The 15,432-nt window shown below is 65.1% G+C and overlaps 2 protein-coding genes across 5 annotated transcripts in view; one reads left to right on the forward strand and one right to left on the reverse strand.

The window, feature by feature from the left end:
• Window positions 1–15,432, forward strand: part of LOC134404881 (retinol dehydrogenase 13-like) — a 143,493-nt gene that overhangs the window by 57,402 nt on the left and 70,659 nt on the right. The gene's annotated exons all lie outside the window — the stretch shown is intronic.
• Window positions 587–14,059, reverse strand: LOC134404868 (drebrin-like protein). Of its 4 annotated transcripts, none has more exons than XM_063135834.1 (14): window positions 13,844–14,059; window positions 8,020–8,072; window positions 7,388–7,500; window positions 6,527–6,601; window positions 5,583–5,720; window positions 5,090–5,167; window positions 4,705–4,856; window positions 3,883–3,937; window positions 3,470–3,538; window positions 2,983–3,103; window positions 1,682–2,440; window positions 1,126–1,256; window positions 978–1,035; window positions 587–859 (listed from the first exon to the last, which is right to left on the reverse strand). In XM_063135834.1, exons 1-14 carry the CDS (start codon window positions 13,933–13,935, stop codon window positions 762–764), a joined length of 1,992 nt encoding a protein of 663 aa, XP_062991904.1. In that variant the 5' UTR covers window positions 13,936–14,059; the 3' UTR covers window positions 587–761. The 4 variants fall into 4 exon arrangements, with proteins under 4 accessions (XP_062991904.1, XP_062991905.1, XP_062991902.1 ...); XM_063135835.1 differs by having other exon boundaries at window positions 13,870–13,952; XM_063135832.1 differs by lacking the exon at window positions 13,844–14,059 and adding an exon at window positions 12,168–12,480.

Here is a 15,432-nt window from a genome sequence, read left to right on the forward strand (position 1 = left end):
GGCTTCCCCAGCATCCATTCTTCCTCCCCCTCCTGCTTCCATAGAGATCTGTGGGTTTTTTGGTGCTCCTTGCAAGGCAGCCCCGGGGTGAGGGCAGGGGGCTGCCCTGGCTCAGAGCTTAGGACCGTGGGTCAGGAGCAGCACAGCTGCCAAACCCCGGGAAGGCCGAGGGATCCCCAAGACCCTCCTGGAAGTGTTTGTGGGGGTGGGGTGGGGCTGAGCGCACGTGGCACAGGCCCTGTGGGAAGCCGAGCCGAAGGGAGCACTCAGCCAGTAGCCACTTGCCAAGGCAAGGAGGACCAGGCCAAGAGGGCCAGGGGAGGGGGACGTGCCCAGCCTGGCAGTGGTGGGTGCTGAACAAAGGCAGAGAGCCCTGGGGCAGAGTCCTCCTCCCTGGCCCCAGGCTTTGGGGGAAGGCAGTGCGAGGGGGAAACAAGCAGTGACCAGTGGGGGGGGGGGCTCCTGCTCTCCCTTGTGGTCTCCTCTCGCCTCCTGGGAGGAAGGGGCGTCACCCAGCCCGCCTCCCCTCCCCGGCTCTCAGTGGTCAGGCCCAGCCCCAGAAACCCACAAACAGCGGATTCCCACTCTTGCTTTATTGAGGGAGCAGGGCTGTGTGCAGCCGGTCCTGGAGGTGGCCGTGAGTTGCTGCTGCTGCTGCTGCTGCTGCTGCTGCGTACAGGTCAGAAGTGGGGTGTGTGTGTGTGTTTCTCATCCAAGTAGAAGCTCGGTGGGGTGGGGAGGGGGGGCTGCAAGTGCTGGAGTCAGGCCGCTCTTGTCTCTGCTGGGTGCAGGGAGGGGCCCCCAGTATCTCCTCTGTGCTCCACCACGGTTGCCTGGTTGCCACTGTGCGCCTGCTCAGCTGGAGAGGGAGAGAGCGGGGGGAGCTGTGATACCAAGGGAGGGGGGAGGCAGAGGCCCCTCCCCACCTGGCTGCTGGCCGGGCAAAACTGCGGAGCAGAGAGAAAAAGGGGACCTACCTGCTCCAGGGTGGCTCCGCTCTGCTTCTGGGAGTTTGGCATCCACGGAGGTCTCGGCCTGGGAAAGGAACCAGGGCTCATTGAGAAAGGCAGCTCTGGGCCCCGCTCAAGGCTCCCTCCCCCCCAGCCCCCTTTGACAGACAGTCACCTGGCCTTCTGGGCCCAGCTGCTCTTGGACTCGGCGGCCCCTCCCCTCTTCCAGTGCAGCCACCCCGTTGTGTCCAGAATATGGGCTCGATTCAGCCGGGCTGGGAGCAGGTGCTAGGCCTGGTGCATGGTCTGGGGGAGAGGAGGGGAGAGGCAGCGCTGCTGACGGCTGTGCCCTGACGGCTGCCCTTGCCACCCAACCCTGGGCCAAAAGAAGGGGGGCCTTCAACCAGCCGCATGCCGGTTCAGGCCTTTCACACCTCTCCACCCCCAGGAAGCTTCCCTGTGGCCTCTCGGGCTCCCAAGATTTCCAGAAGGAACAGAGTCCCGTCCCCCCATCCCGTGCGGCACCCTTTGCAGGCAACGCAGGCGCACGCTCCCCCCCCCAATGAATGGCAGACCCCTCCCCCTGCACAGCCATTGCAGCCACAGACCCCTCTGAGGGACAGGAGCTGGGGAGGGGCTGTGGTGATGGAGGAGGGGGGGTGGATTGCCCCAATACAGGTTTCCAGATTCCCACATGCAATGTGTGTTTGGGGTGGGGGCGGGGAGTCTACCTCTTGCAGCATCCTCTTCCTGTGAAGGAGCATCCAGGCTGGACTCCCCTGGATTGTCTGAGCTCCAGAAGGAGAAGGGGGCAACGGAGTCAGTGTGGGGCAGGGCTTCCTCATGTGGGGCAGTAAGCAGAGAGCAGGCAGAGGAGATGGGGGCAGTGCCAGGGTGAGGGGGGTCACTGGGGGGCGCAGGCCCTACTTCAGGGGAGTGGGCAAGGCAGGGGGGCTGGGCCAGGGGGGCTGGGGCAAGAGATCTTGTGGGGGGAGGGCTGCCTTGAGGCAGGGCGCTTGCCCTGCAGGGGCCCGCAGGGCTGCCAGAAGAGGAGGCCGGCTCTGTGCCTGCGGCACAGCCATTGGGAGGGGCGTCTCCAGTTCCAGGAGGGCTGAGCGCTAGCGATGCCTGGAGGCCAGCCCCAGCTAGAGGATGGGCGGGGGGCTGGGGGCTGGTCCGGGGTGCCCCCGCCCTGTCCAGCAGGGTGGGAGGCAGTGGGGCCCTGGTCTCAGGGGATGAGAGGGGGCTGGGGGGTCTTCCCTCTGGAACTGGGGCAGGAGATCGGGGTCCGGCCCCAGGCTTGGGGCTGACGGCCGGCGGGGGCTTGGACTGGCGGGGGCTGGGGAGGGGAGCTGCTGGCGGAGAGCGGGGGGAGGCCGAGGGCAGGAAGTCGCCAGGCAGGGGCCCGGGGGCCGGATCTGGACGGCGGAAGATGTAGGCGGATTCCGTGAGGCTGCGCTGGTAGCGGAGGAACGGCCGCCGCGGCGTTCCTGATCCAGAGTGGGGAGAGAAAAGAACAAAGATGCAACGTCTCCAGAAACAACCCAATTGTGCTCCGTCTTTCACGTTTCCTGGAGGCTGGGGTGGCGGGGGGGGGGGGGAGAATGGGAGATTTGGGGGACAGAAAGACCGGAAATTCCAATGCCATTTGCGTGACCTTCCAAAGCGAATTCGGTTCCATCTCGCCTCACAAGTTCAGTGAAGGTGCCCAGGTGTTAGAGGGCCAGTGGGGAAGGGGGCTTCTGTGGGCAGAGGAAGGGCCCCTCCGGGCTGGTCCTTGCAAGAGAAGAGGGCGCACCAACACTTCTGTTTCCAGGACTAGGAGCCCCCTCCCCAGATACGGCCCAGTGAGGGGGCCCTGGCTCCCGGGCTCCATAAGACACGTTGCTCTTGGCCAGGACAGAGAGCTCTGCCCAGTGGAGCTCACCAGGACGCTTGAGCTGGCATCCCACCAACTTCCAGGCCCCTCTAGAGCGGGGGGGGAGGGGGCACATGCAGCGGCTGCCACGGGCCTGGGGAGGCCCCCACTCACCTGGCCAGCCCCCTGCAGAAGACGGCGGTTCTGAGACGCCGCTGGTGGACCCCGACCGTTCCCTGGGCTGGAAGAAGTCCCGTGGGTTGCGTGAGCGCTGTGAAGCCAGGGCAGCCGCCTCCTGCCGGCGAGAAGAGCAAAGGCCAGTGGGGAAGGCGGAGGGGAGCAGCGCGCTGCACGGCCCCAGAGGAAGTGGCCAGCCGGGCCCCAGGGAAGCAGGGTCTGAAGGCAGCCCCCAACGCTCTTTGCACCCACCTTTCTCCGTAGCCCTCCGAGAGCTGGCCTCCATGCGGGGTAGGGACTCGTCCCATTTCTGCCGGTGCTTTGGGGGAATCCCCCCCACGGTGGCCCTTCGGGCCTTGCCTGCAACTGCTCTGCCAGAGCATCCTGGGAAGGGGTGGGGCTGCACCTTTTGCTCCACTGTGGGAGAAGGGGACCAGGCCCTGATGGCCCCCACCCCACCTCCCCCACAGCCCCTTCCGCTCACCGTGGCCTTTTCTGCAGAGCAACTTGGAGGCCTTTGCTCAGAGAGAGCCCGCTCTCGCTGCTGCTGCTCCTGAGGAGGGGAGAGACGGGAAATCAGGGAGCCGAGGACTCCGCTGCCCTGCAGCTATACGGCAGGTGCACATTCCACAGGAGAAGCATCTCCCGGCCCATTCTTAAGAAAATGGTCACCTGTGGGATGCCTGCCTGCCTGCTGGTAAGGTTGGTAAATCCCAAAGGTGGAGCTGTCTTCTCCGTCCGGGTCCTTCACTCCTCTGTGGGAAAGGCCACGCTTTCTCCCACCCCCACCAGCTGCTCAGCCACAGGAACTGCTGTGGGCTCAGCCACTGGCCCTCTGTCTGCCCTGCTCCCAGGCTTAGGGAAGGGCTGTGGATGCGATCCGAGGGAGCGACTCACCCATCGGGCCTCTTCGCACCTGCGCTCCTCGGCCTCCAGCCGAGCCTGCTGCTTCCTGTGGGGAGAAGTTGAAGTGACTGGGGCAGGAGGGGAGAGAAGGGGCTGGTGATTCTCTCTAGCATTCCGGGGGGGGGGGGGGGTTTCTGGGTTTTCACATCGCTGGCTGATTGGGGCTGGGGTCTTTGCAGGGCCTTTAGAGATGTGCTAGTGGAGAGTGACGCGTGGCGGGGGTGGAATTATCCCACGGCATCTTGCCATTCCACAGCAAGACCAGGGCATTAGCACAATCACCAGCTCTCCCCTGCCACCCAGGAGCATTCAGGAATCCACTGGATTCCATCACTCTCCTGGACCATTCCAGTGGGTGCCCCCGCCACAGGGAAAGGCAGGCCCTGGAAGTCCAACCCTTACGAGGAAATGGTCTGACTGTGACAACGGTATTCCACGCACGCCGTTTCCCCCACCCGGCCCTCCAATCTCCGCTGTGCTTCACCAAGCAGCCAAGGGCAGGGCTGGCTCAAGTCCGCTCCAGCCAGGCCATCCCACCAGGTCGCCGTAAGGCAGGCCACGCTGGCCTCCCCATCCAGGACTGCGTCGTGGGTGAGCGCCGTCTCGGGGTGGGCTGACCTGGCATTTAGGAGCAGTCCTGGGCCAGGGGAAAAGCTACCAGGGGCCTGAGGACGCAGGCGGGGGCAGCACAGAGGGAGAACAGAGCGTGCAAACACCTGTGGGCCTCAGTGCCCTTGGAGGGGGGCACCAACCCCCTCCCATCCCGCCAGATCTCCCTCTGCCATGGGAGGGGGGAGGGAGGGAGGTGCTCACCGCTGCTCCTGGATGAGCTGCTCCTTCGCCTGCACCCGCCGTTCCCTCTCGGCTGCCTCCCGCCGCTCCTCCTCCATGCGCTGGCGCTCCCAGTGCCGCCGCTCCTCCTGGGCACGCCGCCGCTCCTCCTGGCGCCGCTCCTCCTCTTCCCTCTAGGAGGGGTGTACAGAGCAGGACAGGATGGGTCCCAACCCCCCCCCCCCACACACAAACAACACAAGAGTCTCTTCCGCTTGGCACAGCACCACCTTGGCTGCCCACCCACGGACCATTCCCAGCCCCCGTGTGGCCTGCCTGGGCAGCTCCCAAGGCCTGGGGGGCTCCGCTGCTTCCTTCCTCCAAGCGGTGCCCCCCACCCACCCAATGCCTGTGCACACCGCCTCACCTCAGCCTGCTCCCAAAAGGAGCTCCTCTTGGTGTGGAGGATCTCCAGGGCGGGGTTGGTCTTCTTGTAGTTGGTGCCCTGAGGGGGAGGGGGAGGGGGAGGGGGAGGGGGAAAGCGCCCGTCAAAGGTGGAGGGGGGGTGGCCAGGAAGAGCAGCTCTGCACAAGCTCCGTTCAAAGCCACCTCTCCAAATGGGCCCAGGAGTGCCCCACGCTTGCCACGTGGAGGGGGCTCTGTCCTCACTTGACGTGGCTTTGGGATGCCGTCGGTTGCTTCCCAGCGCCCCCTGGGGTGCCTCCTGCCCGCATCCATAAGACCGTCAGCAGAGCCCTGAGGCTGGCTCAGACCCAGGGTCTGTCTAGCCCAGCACGCTGCTCACAGTGGCCAACCAGCCATCGACCAGGAACCCACAAGCAGGGCACGGTGCCACAGCACCCTCCCACCCATGTTCCCCAGCAACTGGTGCATACAGACTTACTGCTGGCCGCTCTTACCACCAGCTCCTGGGGTTCGCCAAGCGGCACTTTCTGGCTGACCGTGCCTCCTGGGGGAGCAACCAGGGACACCATGCGCCTCAGTCCATCCTGGGTCACCTCCTCAGCCCGGCCAACCTTCACCACCAGGTGGGCTTCCTGCAGAGGGAAGGCGAAGGTGAGACGCTGCCCTCCCTACTACACAACAGGTCTCAGGCTCTCGGCCCCGGCCCTCCGGCCTGCTCCCCACCCCACCCCCACCCCGGAAGGCTTTCAAAGAGCCTGCAGAGACCTGAGTGAGAGGGGGAACCCTGGGGGGGGGGGAACCCAGCCACCCCCCACTCGCTCCAAATCCCTCTGCTCCTCCAATCTCCACCCCGCCCTGGTGGTTGCCAGGTTGCTGTGGAGGAGGGAGGGGGCCACCTCTGAGAAAGCGGCTCCCACCCGCCACTCCCTGATCCAGCATTCCTGGCCCAGATGCCTGGAATGCATCCGCTCTTGGGAGACAGCAGGCTGCAGCTGGTTTCCCTCTGGCTGCCGGGGAGGGGGGGCAGGAGGAACGCAGACATCCGGTTCTCAGGCCTGCTGCTGCTGCTGCTGCTGTGCAGAGAGCTGAGGCGCAGGAGTGGGTGCTACTCTCTAGGGATGCCAGGGCTGGAGGGGGCACAGTGGTGGGGGTAGTCCTTGCCATGGGGCAGGGCAGGGAGAGAGGAGGGCCAGGCAGCTGCTCCCAGCCCCACTGAGAACCATTGCCAGAGTGGCCAGCGTTCCCCTATCCCCTCCAGTGGCCTGAGGGGCCAGACGGCACAAGAGCAAGAAGTCTCCTGAGCCGGCTCAGCGCCCTGGGGCAGGAGCCCAAGGGGACCCAGGAAGTCCAGCAGAGGGGTGGGGTGGGGGCACAGGCCAGCCCCACTTCCCCCAGCACCCGCCCAGAGGCCCAGCCAGTCCTTGGGCAGGGAACTCACCTTGAAAAAGGCCCGGATGGCTGGCAGGTGGCTGGCACAGGCTTGCCGGCGCTGCTCCGGGACAGCCTCACCCACCTTGCGCCAAAGAGAGAGCTTAGTCATCACTTCACGTCTCACCCACCTCCTCCCGAAGGCTCGGGGGGGGGGGCACATCAGCACATTTTGAGCATTTTTTGAGCACATTTTCAGCATTTTCAGCACATTACCTAGGGAGGTGGTGGGCTCTCCCACACCAGAGGCCTTCAAGAGGCAGCTGAAGAACCCTCTGTCAGGGATGCTTTAAGGGAATCCCTTTAAGGGATTCCTGCATTGAGCAGGGGGTTGGACTCGATGGCCTTGCAGGCCCCTTCCAACTCTGCTATTCTATGATTCTATGAAAAGAGGAGGCCCAGCCAGGCTCAGATGTGGCCCTGCGGTTTCCTCGTGAGCAGGCCTTTCACACTCAACTGAGCTGGGCGCAGAGCTTCTGGCATGACATCCAGCTTTGGGGCCATGTATTGTGGGGCACAGGATTCCTGCGGGGGGTCGGGGGGAAGAAAGCCCAATGGGACCCCCCCCCTTGAGCTCTGATTCACCCGACTGCAGCTCCAGGGGGCCTTTTCTCTGCTTTGGGGTTGTGGCTGGGGTGGTCTGTGGGACTGCTCCTCCCCACCAGCCACAGAACACCCACCCACGCCCTGGATGGGTTGCTCAGGTCACCCTCGTGGAAGAGTGAACCAGAGTCTTGGCAGCCACGCTGCTTGCGTGGCCAGAGCTGCCCCACAGGGCAGGAGGGGCAAATGGCTGCCTCCTGCCCCTTGGGGCATCTGACCCCCACCCCACCCTGCTGCACACGCCCAGGCGCGCTCGCACACCACTCACCCAATGGATGAGGACAATGCGCTGCTGCCCCAGAGTGGCGTCCGGCAGGCGGCACAAGCCGTACATGATGCTGCTGCTCAGGAATCGCTTGGCCAGTTCCTCTGGGCCCCCAGCTGGAGAAGGAGAAGGGTTGAGAGGACGAGGGGGTGGGGACTCGCACCGTGCCACATCAACTCCCCCCCGACCCTCCTCCAACCAGCCAAACGCAGCACAGGCCCTGAGGCCTTCCCTTTGCCACGGTCGCTGCCGGAGGCAACCCAGCCAAGTCCAGCTCCAGGGCCAAGAGGGGACTTAGGAGAGCCAGGGGCCCCCACACAGACAGAGGCCAGGAAGGGGGAAGGGCCAGGCCTCCCACTTGGCATTGTGAAAAGATGCTGGGTCCAGTCCTGGCAGGGACCGGGAAGACCCCTCCGTGCCTCAGACCCTGGAGAGCCCTCAGTGCAGGTCTGGCCCGGAAGAAGGCCGCTGCCGGTGTCTCTTCGCCCCAAGATGCCCAGACTCCGCTCTGCTGAGGGCTCCTTGGGAGGCCGTGGGCAAGTCCCTCGGGCTGCGTGTCCCATCTCTCCTGCCCAGACAAGGCAGGCCGGAGCGTGACAGAGCCAGCGCGAGGCAGGGGGCCACGGGCGTCTCACCTCCGGAGTCCAGGAGCTTGAGTTCGTGGGACTTTTCGTAGGCAAAGAGGGCCCTGGTGGGGGAGACAAGGGGGGGGGGCGTCAGGTGCTGAGGACAGGGGCTTGCAAGTCCCATGGTGCCTCGGGGCTTCTTTGAGCTCCCGTCAGCTGCCCTGGGTGCGGGCCTCACTGTGGGGCACACACCAGCTTTTCTGAGGCTTCTGGAAGACTGCCCTTTATCCCTTGGGGCCCATCCCAAGCCCAGGGCCCTTCAGCATCCACAAGAATGAGAACTGGGGTGCCACTCCTGGGCAGTCCCGCTGCAGCCTCCTCCCGGGGGTGGGGGTGCTCCAGGGCACAGCCTGGCTCCGGCAGCCTCACCCTCCTGACCCCAACCCCAGTACAGGTCCACTGCCAAGCCGGCTGTCTCGGTCCCACCAGGTCCTTCCTGCCTCTTCCCCAAGAGACCTTCCTGTCTCGGGCACTTTGGCCACGCCTGCTCCCACTGCGGGGGAGGGGGCATCCGGCAGGGGTGGTGGGTGCCCGTCAGGGTGGGAGAGCTGGAGGCAGAAGACCCCCCACCCAAAGCAGCTGACCTGGCGCAGCAGCAGCAAGAGGGAGGCACCCAAATGCCTTCAGCCACGCCTGTGGGAGTGCAAGCGGCGTGTGAGCTCAGCTTAGGAAACAGGCAGTTGGGGGGGGGCACGGCAGGGGGCTGCAACATCACAAGCACTGGGCAGGGAGAGGAGAGCCTCTGCCTCTGCCTCTCAAAACACGAGGCATCCGGATTATCCGTCTGGTTTAAGACCAACAAAAGGAAGTCCTTTTTCACACAACACGTCATTAAAGTTTGGAATTTGTTGCTGGGGGATCTTGTAACAGCTGCCAGCATCGCTGCCTTTTCAAAAGCATTCTTCACTCAAATGGAATGAGGAGATGGCCAATCAATGGCTCTTAGCCAGGGTAGGTAAGTGGAGCCTCCAGGATCTGAGGTGGTCTACCTTGGAAGACCAATCCCAGCCACTGCTCGGGTTTCAGAATGGGAAGAGTCCCGTCACCCGCCTGCCCTGCTATTGTGCATCCCAGGTGAGTTTCTTGCTGACCCCTGTTGGAAACAAGACCCTGGGCTAGGTGGATCCAGCGCAGGCAGCTCTTCCGCCTTGGCCAAGCCTTCTCCCTGGCCCTACAGCTCCCCCAGAGCCCCTTCAGAGAGAGAGGGGGTGCTCCTGCAGGAGAGGGGCTTGTGCCAGCAAACCCCCCCCCCCCCCGCTGCCTCCTCTCAAGCTGGTGCTCCAGCAGTCCAAGGCAGGCGCACAGAACAGTCCCTCTGCCTCACAGCTGAATGAGCGGAAGGGCCTCCAGCCCAGGACAATGGGGCCTGCGGATGCACGAAGGAGCCCCAAAGCCCCCACGCCTGGGGAAACTCGGGAGGACGTCCCCAGGGCAAACGTCTCTCTCTCTGCACGGCAGCAATTCCCAGCCGCTCACGGGTTCCCCCGGACCGAGGCCGCGCACATGGGCCCTCCTGCCCCATTGGCCCCCAAACCATGCTGCATCCGCAGCTCCCGGGCACAGCTTCTCCTCCAGGGTGAGGTGCTGGATGGAGCTGGCGACGGATGAAAGAGCGCTCGGCTCCTTTCCCTCCTCCTGGGGAAGCCAATCCCACCCCACCCCGCCTCTTTCTTTGTCTCCCCAGGATCCTGTTACACACACATGTGGCAGCACGCACACCACCAAGCCATGTCTGGGCTCAGCCACACAGCACGCAGCACCGGGAGCGGGGGGGGGGCTCCTCTGCTGAAATGAGGCGGGGGGGGCAAAGCACTCCAGGACAGGCTCTGAGGAAGGGCCCACGCCCCGAAGCCCCGTGGCTGAGGCCAGCCCCACACCGCTCACTGCTCCAGAGGCCGCGCCACAGACCCACCCACCCCGCAACACTGCAGCCAGTGCCGGGGAGCTCTGTGGATGCTGCCCCCCAGATCAGCGGCTTCTGCATCTGAGCCGTGGGGGGGCGCACACAGAGCCAGGAGGGAGGAGAAGGGTCTTGCAGCTGCCCTGCTGCAAAGGGGCTGGGCCTCCATCCCAAAGCCGGCTTTCTTTTCTGGGAGGCTAGGCCAGGGCTCCCCATCTCCTGCGGCCCCTGGCCTCCCCACACCCCCACGCCCCCGCTCCTCCGGCCTCTGCTGACATCACCCCAGGGCAAAGGCTGGAGCAAAAGGCGGCTTCCAATGGCGGTGGCCAAAGGAAGCCCCCCGCCCTGAGGGGCATGCAGCCCGCCCACCCTCCCCCAGCCCACTCCCTGCAGAGGGAAGAGCAGCTGGCTCAGGCTTTCCCTCAGCACACTCATGAAGGGGCAACTCAGGAGAGAAAGGCATTCAGGGCAGGCTCGGGAGCACCCTCTTCCTTGAGCTCTGGCGCTGCAAACAAGTTGGGGGGGGAACCCTGCGCAAATTCAGCATAGGGGGGAGCATTTTGGCACTCTTTTAGCATTCTGGCCGGGGAGACCATGGCAGGGGTCTCGGCTGATCGCCAGCAAATGCCCCCCTCCAGCTTGAGCAACAGGCATCTCTGCGCTGCAGCATCAGGCAGGGGAGGGGGGCATTTTGTCTTCCAGACAAGGGCAAAAGGCGAACCTTTAGCCCAAGCCCAGGCAGCGTGCGGCTGCCTCCCGTCCAGCAGACTCTTCCTGCGCAACAGAGAGGCCGGTCTTCCTCGGGACCCTTCCAGAGGCGCTTCTTCAGAACCCCCGCCAGGAGCCTTTGCCCCCCTCCCAGTTCGGATATAAAGGTGGCGGGAAAGCATTCTCCCTCGCGCCGTCTCCTGGCTCGTCTCCTAAAAGCCTCCGGCCCAACCGGGTGGGGAGCCAAGAGCCCTCGTCAAGGACGGAGGCTTCCCACGGAGGAACCGTCCCTCCTCCCAAAGAACAGCCACGCCCTTGCCTCGGCCCCTGAGGGGAAGGGAGGCACCCGTGGACATGGATCGCCTCCTCCCCCAGGCAGAGCAGAGGGAGCCGCTTCCAGAGCCCCCCCCCCGCCCCCCACCCCCCCCTGGGCAGCTCAGCAGGTCTGGGTCGGGGTCCCACCTGGAAGGGACGGTGGCTCGGGAGCAAACCCACCGCCTGCAGGCCCCACTCCTGGGCTCTGCTTCCACAGACTCTGGGCACTGGCAAGGCTCGGGGGGGGGGGGGCAGCGTGCCTGAGGAAACAGGGCTGGCAAAGCTAGTTCCCCTCCCCGTGTCTGAGGATGGGCACCTAGCGGTCCTCCAGGCGTCTTCGGCCTATAATTCCCACCAGCCCCAGCCAGCAGAGCCAATGATCAGGGAATGTGGGAGTTGTAGGCAGGGCCGGTGCTACCAAAGAGGCCACTCAGGCAGCCGCCTAGAGCGCCAAGCTAAGTGGCGCCAGGTGCCGCGCAGCACTCACGCGCGCTGTTGGCTGTGAGCTGGGCCCCGTGCCCGCCCAGCCGAAGCGAAGCCAGGGACACTGGGGTGGGGGTGGGGCTCCACAATCAGACTTCCGCCCGGAAGCCGCCCTCCCAGAGCCACTCTAGCCGCCCGGAAGACGCCCCCCAGAGCCGGGAGGCCGCTGCCGCCAGAAGAAGAAGCAAAAGCACGTGGCGAGCTCGACCCTGGCCCAAGCCAGCCTCTGCCTTACTCCCGAGGACTGGGTCGCCTCGCCTCTCTCCTCAAACAGGCCGCGATGTCCAGGCAGGAGGGCAAGCGGGACTCCCTCTCCCTTCCCCCAGGAAAGCTAGGGACTTGTGGACTCCGCGCAAGGCAAACTCTCCTGCTTCCCGATCCTGCGCGTGTGGATCAACGGGACTTGCATCCGAGAAAGCTTTGCACCGGGAGGCACCAGTGCGGCCCGATCCGCCTGTGCCTCCTTATTCGGAAGCCTTACTCCCCCGAGTAAACGTGCGGAGGTGATCGGGACGCCAGGCTGCATAGTGGGTAGCGTTCGCACGGAAGTAAGTCCCGGTGAATTCCAGACGGCTCGGTCCCAAATCGAAGTGAGCCAGTCTCAGCTCTCCACTCGGCGCCCACGTTTGGACGTTTGGACTTCCGCGCAATTTGGTGTGGGGGAAGTAGTTTGATTTGCCTAGGGCGCAAAATAGTCTGGCACCAGTGCTGGTTGTAGGCCAAAACGCCTGGAGGGCCACCAGTTGCTCACCCTGTGCTGGAGGAAGCCAGCTTTGCTCCGGTGGCAGAAACCACCTTGTCTCCTCTCTTCCTGGCTGCTGCCCGGCCTGGCCCAGGTGCCCTCCCCACTCCCCCTCCAGTTCTTTGGGTTTCCGCAGGTTGGAAAATAAGTCCAAAATCCACCCGCGTTTCATAACCTGTGCGCTGCTCGTCCTCCCACAACAGCCCCTCCCCCCCCATCGCTGCTGATGCAGCCAGATCTGCTCCAGGAAGGTGGTTGGAAGGCAGGATTAGGCAAGAGCTGCCCAGGATGGGAAGGGTTAACAGCCGGCAAGTGCAGGTGGCCACGGGGATTAAGTGGTGACAAAGAGGAGCTGACATTTGTCCAAAACAGTGTGGGCCAAGGGCGGGGGGGGGGGGGAGCGAGGCCTGGGTTCTCCTCCCTCTCCAAGGGGAAGGCCCAGGAGGGCAGGAGTTGGGCCAGGGAATCCCCCAGGACTGAATGCAGAGGGGGTCCGGGCACCTCTGGGGGGGGCTGGAGCCAGCCCCCACCCCCTCGATTCATGATGCTGCCACAAACAGACAAGGGTGGGGTGGGAGTGCGGGTCCTGGGGGGTCACAAGAGCCCCCTAGCCCTGGAGGGCCCACCCCGCGAGGTACACCAGCGACCCACCGTATGCTGTCCAAACTGGCCTGGGCCGCCTGGACCTGGGGACCCTATTCCTAACCCAGATTTCTCCCCACTACCCCTCACTTAGCATTCACTAGGGAGAAGGGGCGGGGGGACAGCTCCCCACATCTCTCTCCGAGGCTTTGGGGTTGGATGTTTAAAAGACAAGCACACCTGGAAAGCAGCCCAGCAGGGAGCACAGGAGAGCGCCTTTCCTGCTCAAAGTAGCACCCCCCCACACACACACACAGCTTCAGGGAAGCCAGGTGCGGAAGGCAGCAACCGGGGAGTGGGATGGCGGGGGGGGGGGGGGGAGGGAATCTTCCATTTCCCAGTAGACTGAACCCCGACATTCTGGCAGGACCCCAGGCTCCTCCTTCGGGCGGGGGGGCTCCAGCTGTCCTGGGCCAAGGAGGTACTGGGCTGGCTTCCCTTCCCCCCTTGCAGGAGAGGGCAGGGTCTCGATCCCAGCGCTCCCCACCCCCCAGGAGCCCTGCTGTCATGAGCCGCCGCACTGGCCCTCAGACCTCCACCAGAGAGGCGCCCCCCCCCCCGCCAAGTGGCGCCGGCCTCCGCTGGGGAGGCGGCTGGGTCCCGTCCCGGAAGGCTCCCCGTGTCTGGCTGGCGGAGGCTCCGTTCAGCGGACGAGCCTGAAGAAGAGTCCCGGGCCACGGGGGGTGGGGTGGCCTGGGGGGAGTCGCGGGACGGGACGCCCTGCTTCGACAGGTCAGGCTGGCCCGAGGGCAGCCTTCCCCAACGTTGCCCCACCCCAGGATGTTTTAGACTACAGCTCCCAGCACTCCTTGCCATTGGCCATGTTGGCTGGCGCCGATGGGCTTTGAAGTCGTAAACATTTGGAGGGAACCAGGTGGGGGAGGGAAGCTGCCCTGGGGCGGGAGGGGGCGTGTGGGTCGGAGGGGGGAGGGAGAGGAGAGCAGGGCACGACACCCGCCCCCCCCCCGACGTGATGCCGCCGGGCCCCTTACCAGCCCGGGGAGGGGGCCCTTGCCCCGCGCGCCCCCGCCTGCCCCGCTCACCAGCTGGCCGCCGCTCGCCCGCTCACCACGTCGCCCTTGGCGGCCAGCAGCGCCAGCGAGTGCTTCTCCAGGTTCACGGCGCTGCTGCCCATCGCGAAGCCCCGAGCGAGCGACGGCCGCGCCGCGCTGCACCGCACCGCCTGGCTGTCCGGACGCCCCGCGCCGAGCTGGCGGCAGGCCGGGAAGGGCGCTCCCGGGGCGGGCGGAGGGGCGGGCAGCCCCAGCCCCGCCCCGCCCGAAGCCCGCCTTTGGCCCGCCTCGTCCGGGCGCGCGAGGAGCCCCGCGACAGGGAGGCGCCGGGATGGGGCGCGGGGGGGGGGGGGCGCCGGGACCGGGCGCTGCAGGGAACGCCCAGCCCGAGGCAGCTGGCCCGGCCGCCGCCCCTGCGCCCTCCAGACACACCTGGCGGCGGGGACAGCGCGCGTGCCTCGTCTCGGTTTGGCACGCCGGGCTGCTAGATTATCTTCCACTCTCTTGGCCCTGGCCTTCTGTGTTCACACGTTACAGGTGTCACTGGGTTCCTTCGATGGATGGACCTGGACCATACATGGTGGGCTGGCCGGCCTGGCCTGGGAGCGAGAGGAGCGCAAAGCCCTGGCGTGGGAAGCCCCGGGGCATTGGTAAGCCCGAGTGTGCAAAGTGGCTTGAGTCAAGTCCGCCGGTGCAAGCAAACCGGAGCCAGGCCTTGGCGTGTGCTGCTGCTGTGCTCCTGTCCTGCCTGTGGGCTCCTGCCCATGGGGTCACGGCGTTGGCCAATGTGGGGCCAGGACGCTGGGCGAGAGCAGCTTTTGCTTTGATCCAGCTGAGTCTCCGGAGTCTCCGGAGCCGGCTCAGCCAGCCACCTCTTGCAGCACATTTCCAGCTAGTTTCTGACAGCCGCAGCTGGTAGCCACCGGGTGCACGGCATGTGCCGGTCTGACCCTTCACAGTGGCCCCTGCCCAGCCCCACCTGCACGCTGAGGTGGTACTAGGTAGACCTGTGCTTTCCTGTCAGTTTCAGGGGACAATCCCACATGTTTGAATTTTGAGAGCACATGCATTCCAAGGATGCCCCCTCCCATGGAGCCCCCCTTTCCCCAAGCTAAGCATTCTTCAGGCACTTTCTTCACAAGGAAGTTGCTCACAGACGGGCCCCTCCTGCCTCCCCTGGTCCCTCGGCTGCTGGCAGCCCCTTGCCCCACCACCCGTGTCCCATCCAGCTCATGTCCTTCCACAGGCCTGGCAAAGCACCAGGAGGCTGTCTGGATTCTCCCCCTTCCCTTATTTGGTCAATGAAACCAACTTCCAAGCCCCAAAGCCCAGGAGAAGGAAAATATTTTGCCCTTCTGGAGCCAGCAGCTACAAACTCAGGGTCAGCAACTAACACTTGGGGAAGGGGGGCGGCGAGGCCCAAGGAGGGCGGCCTGCCTCTCCCCGGAACAGAAAACAGCTTGGCTGCTGGACGGCCCTTTTCCCAGGGCCGGCCAGAGCACCCTCCTACCAGACAAAGGGTCTTCAGTCCCTCTGTAGTCTTCTTAGGGCCATTTCGTGGCTTGAACAGCTCTGTGTGACCTCCAGGATCAGAGGCAGGATGCCAATGCACATCAGTT

This window comes from Elgaria multicarinata, chromosome 10 (assembly GCF_023053635.1).
Source record: "Elgaria multicarinata webbii isolate HBS135686 ecotype San Diego chromosome 10, rElgMul1.1.pri, whole genome shotgun sequence".
Lineage (NCBI taxonomy): Eukaryota > Metazoa > Chordata > Lepidosauria > Squamata > Anguidae > Elgaria > Elgaria multicarinata.